At 47.5% G+C, this 5174-nt stretch overlaps 1 protein-coding gene across 2 annotated transcripts; it reads left to right on the forward strand.

The window, feature by feature from the left end:
* The first annotated feature begins 966 nt into the window (after positions 1 to 966).
* RPL34 (ribosomal protein L34) lies at positions 967 to 4815 on the forward strand. 2 transcript variants are annotated; one of them, XM_087736273.1, is made up of 5 exons: positions 967 to 1039; positions 1907 to 1980; positions 2079 to 2178; positions 2939 to 3042; positions 4688 to 4815. In XM_087736273.1, the coding sequence occupies exons 2-5, from the start codon at positions 1916 to 1918 to the stop codon at positions 4770 to 4772; spliced, it is 354 nt and encodes a 117-aa protein (XP_087592399.1). In that variant the 5' UTR covers positions 967 to 1039; positions 1907 to 1915; the 3' UTR covers positions 4773 to 4815. The 2 variants fall into 2 exon arrangements, with proteins under 2 accessions (XP_087592399.1, XP_087592400.1); XM_087736274.1 differs by lacking the exon at positions 967 to 1039 and adding an exon at positions 1183 to 1490.
* The last annotated feature ends 359 nt before the right edge of the window (positions 4816 to 5174 follow it).

The following is a 5174-nucleotide window of genomic DNA, read 5'->3' on the forward strand; positions in this document are numbered from 1 at the left end:
CTTCGTGCAGCGGAGCGGGACCAGCCCCAGCAGCAGAGGCTGGGGGGCAGAAGGGGTGGGAACACGGGCTTTAAAATCTCTCGGTCTTTGATGCGTCGGGGCCACATGGCGGGGTGGGAGCAGCATCCATTAGGGAGGCCACACGTGGGTCGCGGGCGCCTTCCTATCACCTGCCAGCTGCTGAATTCAGAGCGGGGAGGCCAGCCCTGCTCGCCAACGTGCTTCTCAGCTTGTCGGGGACCTGCACGCCTGGGATGGGAGCTGAAAGAAACGTCTGGAGGAGAAGTGTAATCCGGTGGGGGTCCTTCTAGCAGGCGTTCCTCCCTCCCTTCCTGCGAAAGCAGTGCTTCATGGAATGGCAAGGGGCTGGTAGGGGTAGCTTCCGTGTGTTTATTTTTAATAACCGCAGATTTGGCAGATCTGACACCACTGGAACGCTGTTTCTGGCTGTTGACAAGCCATCTTATGCTCCCTGGGCTCTCGCTGTTTCTTTTCCTTTCTCAGGGATCTACCAGAGGCTATCAAATACGGAAGTCAGGAAACACGGCCCAGCTCAGGAAGCTTGTAAGATGCCGACCGCTGAACGTGGGGAGGGTGTATTAAGGGAAAGAACCCGGCGTTCTAAAAAACAGCTTTTCAGCAAAACATACAAAAATTTAAAAAGTGTGTGTGGAGGGGAGAGAGCATGTGCGTGGGACCCCTGGGAAAAGCGAAGCATCGGCAGCAGAGAGGATTTTGCCGTGCTTTACCACGTCCCCCCGGCTCCAGCGGCTCCAGCACCTCCACCGGCGCCGCTGGCCGCCGGCCGGGGCTGCCGCGGTCCTGCCGCTGAGCGGCGCCCCGCCCCGCCTCAGCCGCCCAACATGGCGCCACCCCTGCGCCTCCGCTGCCGTACAACATGGCGGCGCGCCGCCCCGCCGCCGCCCGGAGACGGCGTACAAGCGCGCAGGCGCCGCTATTCCTTCCGGGGTCCAGAGCGCCACTATTTCAATGTTGACGCGCGCGTTTCCGCTTCCTCTTCCGGGTCCGGCGGCGCCAGGTATGGCGGTGGGAGGCTGATGGCCGGCGGCGCCCATCCGCCCCCATCCGCGCCCCGGCGGCAGCTGGGGGCGGCCAGCGGGCCCGGGGGGCTGTGGTGAGGGGCCGGCTGCGGGGACACAGCCGCGCGGCGGAGAGGCCGGGCCTCCCTGGGCCTCCGCGGCGGGGCTCCCGAGAGGGGCCCGCGTCTCCCGGGCCGCAGCGAGTCTGTGCCCGGCGCTGCGGCGCTGCGCCCCGCCTCCCCCGGCTCAGCGCCCGCGGAGTGCCGGCCCCGGCGGCGGGGGGTTGCCCTGAGGGACTCCGAAGGCGGCGGGCGCCTCGTTGGGGCGTTACTCCCTTGCGCCGTTGCAGAAGCGGGGTGCGGCGGGTTTCGCTGCCCGCGTCACGTTATGCCGGGCCTGGAGAAGGCTCCGGCCTGGGCCTAGAGTGTGACTGACGCGGTTTGTTGTCAGGTGAGGTGGGAACAGGCATAGCTGTGTTTGCTTCAGCTCGTTTTTCGGCCTTGCCAACGAAACTTACGTTGACTAGCAAACACGCAGCTGGCAAAGCTTTAAACAGTTTTCTAGAGGAGCGTGACATCATACAGGCAAGACCAGGGTGGTGAACTGCATTGAAATTAGTTAGGATGAATCTTCATTGCAAATCACGTTCTATCCACTGTCACATGTTAGGGTTTTTTTGGTTTTTTTTTTTTTAATGTAGTTGTGTTGGCTGTCATTGAGGAGGAAGTGTTTTAATCAATACAGAATCAGCAGCTGCTAATTCAGAACTAGCTTGGTGCTTCAGTGCAGGTGATGCTGTGATATGTGAACTTCCATGTGGACATTAAGCCCTTAAACTAGTGCTGCTTTGTTTTTGACTAACGTAGGTGTAAAAAATGGTTCAGCGCCTGACCTACCGCCGTAGGTTGTCCTACAACACAGCTTCCAACAAGACCAGACTGTAAGTAAGATGTAGTTTCTAAGAAAACTTAATTTTTAAGCAAGCTAAGTTTAAGTTTTGATTGTTACATTAGCAGAGTATTTTTCTGCTGTATTTAGGTCCCGAACACCCGGGAACAGGATTGTTTACCTTTACACCAAGAAAGTAGGGAAGGCACCAAAGTCGGCATGTGGTATATGCCCAGGAAGACTTCGTGGTGTAAGTATTAGCTTTACTGGCGTAACTTTTTTTTTACAGCAATGTTTTTTTCCGTACAAAGAGCCTCTTCAAGTAATGTGCCTGTTTCTTGATGAATTCTTGTTGGAACAACGTTCTTCTTTAAAAATTTTTATCTGAATGTTGCAAAGTTTAACTGGTAAAACAAGCTTTGAAAGCTTAAAGAGTAGAGTAAGTGCTTTTTAAATGCTTGTGGTTCTCATTGCTGTTATATCTGAACCTTCTTGTTCTGTAAGTTGTAACTGGCTGAAATTTTTAGAGTTAGACTGAGGTGGTTCTGTAGCACGTTTAAAAGTCTAAATTGGACTCATTAGGTAGGCTTTAAAAAAACCCCACATAAGTCAAGTTTGACTTTCAGTTTTAGAAAAAAGGAATGAATGTTGTTACATCCTATTTTTCTCCAAAATGTGTTCCTGGTTAATGCCATTGCTCTTAACAGTGATGGGAATGCTTGAGTCATGTCTATCTTTGAGCAGTTCCTACACTTCGGAAAACAATCTTTTATAAACAATTTTTTAACAATCAATCTATTGGTGAACCCCTGTGGTAGAATGAAAAGATCCGCTTAGGAATGCTGGAGATGGCTTGTACAACAAGCTGTGACTTCAGTCACTTTTTTGCATCTTGAGTAGTCAACTTCAGGTGGTGCTACTTTTTTAACCTATCAAAGTGAATTTCCTTAATATGGATGTTACCCAAAATTACTATCTTACGATACACTTCTCATTTTTGCTTTCTGTAGGTTCGTGCTGTGCGTCCTAAAGTTCTTATGAGGCTGTCAAAAACGAAGAAGCATGTTAGCAGAGCCTATGGTGGTTCCATGTGTGCTAAGTGTGTCCGGGACAGGTAAGCTTACAGAAAGCTAACTTTATTCTTGAGGTTACTTCATATGAGATTTTTGCATCTCACTGTTTTCATAATGTGGGACAAAATTTTGAAGATTCTCATCTGACATCGGTGTAGTAAAATGGAGGGGGTAAGCATGGGGCACATGAGCAGTGACGTGTGTGATTTTTGCCCCTTGGATTTGAGCTAGTTGCTGCATGTGGAGCTCCTTTGTAGGGAGTTTATGTTCTTCGTGATTTCTTACTGCACCGTTGCTTTGGTGCTAAACAGTCTGCTCATTCTGGATTTTTATTTTATATTCAGCCCCTACAGTATAAAGATTTTTCTGTTGTCCTATTATTTTGTCTTCTGCAAAGATAGTAGTGTAAGATCAGTTGAGCTTTTGGCTTCTTTGCTGTGTTTTGGGATTCAAAGATACCAATTGGTTGCATATTGAGCATCTTTATGTGGTTAAGCTTTAAGATGGCCTTTGCTGGGCCTCACTGAATTGAGTTTTACTGGGTAACAGCTGTACATCCTATACTTCCTTTGCAAGTTGGAGGAAAAAAGGTGTATTACAAAGAATGTCGTCTCTATGAACCGTAATCAAAGCAGATCTCCAGAGTCAGCAGTCTAATGCCAGTTTTTTCATCTGTAGTGCAAATCTTGCCTCCATTTTTTTTTTTTGCTTGTGTGAGTTCTAAGTTAAATTGCATTAGGTGCTGCCACTGAAGACAAGTTGTTACAGCTGCAAATACGTAGCATAACTTTTATGTATTAAAAGCCAATTTTTTTCTGACTGTTTTCCCAAACCCTTTGAGTTTGATAGGTCGTTTTTAATACATGGGTATGCCTTACTCTTATTCTGCCTAAACTAAAAAACACAGTCACCTCTTTCCCTTTAATTGGCAGGTTTTCTCCCGTGTCTGTTTAGGCATCTTTGGTGGGTTTTGTGTACTGCAACAGTAGCCATATATACCAAATGCACATGGAATGGCATTTTAATGTTCCAAGGTAGAAGAGTGTGTGGTATAGTTCCATTTTTAACTTGACATCATAAAATAGGCTGTTGATGTGAGTACTGTCACTTAGGTCTGTCTGCATGGTGGCCCTACATGTCTTCCAGAAATAATCATATTTAGGCATGACTTGACCTGCCAGAGTTTTCTGTTTATGTGCAAAGAAGCTTTAATCCTGAGAGGGGAACTGTTCTTGTTTTGATAACTGGACTCACATAAGGTTTTCTTTAGCTCCAAGGAAGAGAGCTGACCAGACCCCGACTGGTCACACCAATTCTGACTTTAAGAACAGCTAAATCAGTTTGCCAGTGAAGAGTTTTGCTTTTTACCTTTGAAGTTAGTGAAGGTGGTAATTTTTCCAGTGTTCAGCCATCAGGTATTATCTTTGCTTGCCTACAAGTCACTCACTCTAAATTTGCAGGCACGCTAGGCTGCCTTCCCCAAACTTCTACGTTCATACCGTGCCACTGTCCCTGTCTTTTGATGCTGGCAAGAACATCGATGGTTTCTCTTTTTATGTAATTGTGGAACTAACACCACATGTGCAACGAATGTTGGAGACAGCAAAACTAATTGTAAATTTGTCTTATTTTTGTGTTTTCACTTAAGTGGATACATGTCCTAAAGTTGTTGCTTTTCCTTTCCAGAATCAAACGAGCTTTTCTTATTGAGGAGCAGAAGATCGTTGTGAAAGTGTTGAAGGCACAAGCACAGAGCCAGAAGTCAAAGTGAATCTATTTGTAGTTTCAGCTCAATAAATGAAAGCTCCACTTTTCTCATGTCCTGTCATTCCACGTGCTAGTCAAACCTGGTAGGAGCTGCTTCTCACAGATTGTTAAATGCAGAACCGGGTTTTGGTGAAACAAAACCCGTAAGTCGGGATGCTGTGTTCTGTGCTGCCTGCAGACGGGGAAATCAGGCCGGTGGAAGGAGGTCTGGTTAAACAGGACTGTCTCACAGTCCTGTGGAGGGGTTGGAGTAACTTCAAGCAATGCAATTTTTTGTTCATGGCAACAGCTGTGTATGATGTCATCAGAGGACTTAGCTCAGAAGAAACTTAGGGATCTGAACAAGAAAAGCAAACAAAGGGAGACTATGACTAAAGACTGGAAGAGAGAGTGTCAGGCGAGGAAG

This window comes from Nipponia nippon, unplaced genomic scaffold (genome assembly GCF_047370975.1).
Source record: "Nipponia nippon isolate SJK-2023a ecotype South Korea unplaced genomic scaffold, ASM4737097v1 scaffold_6, whole genome shotgun sequence".
Taxonomy (NCBI): domain Eukaryota; kingdom Metazoa; phylum Chordata; class Aves; order Pelecaniformes; family Threskiornithidae; genus Nipponia; species Nipponia nippon.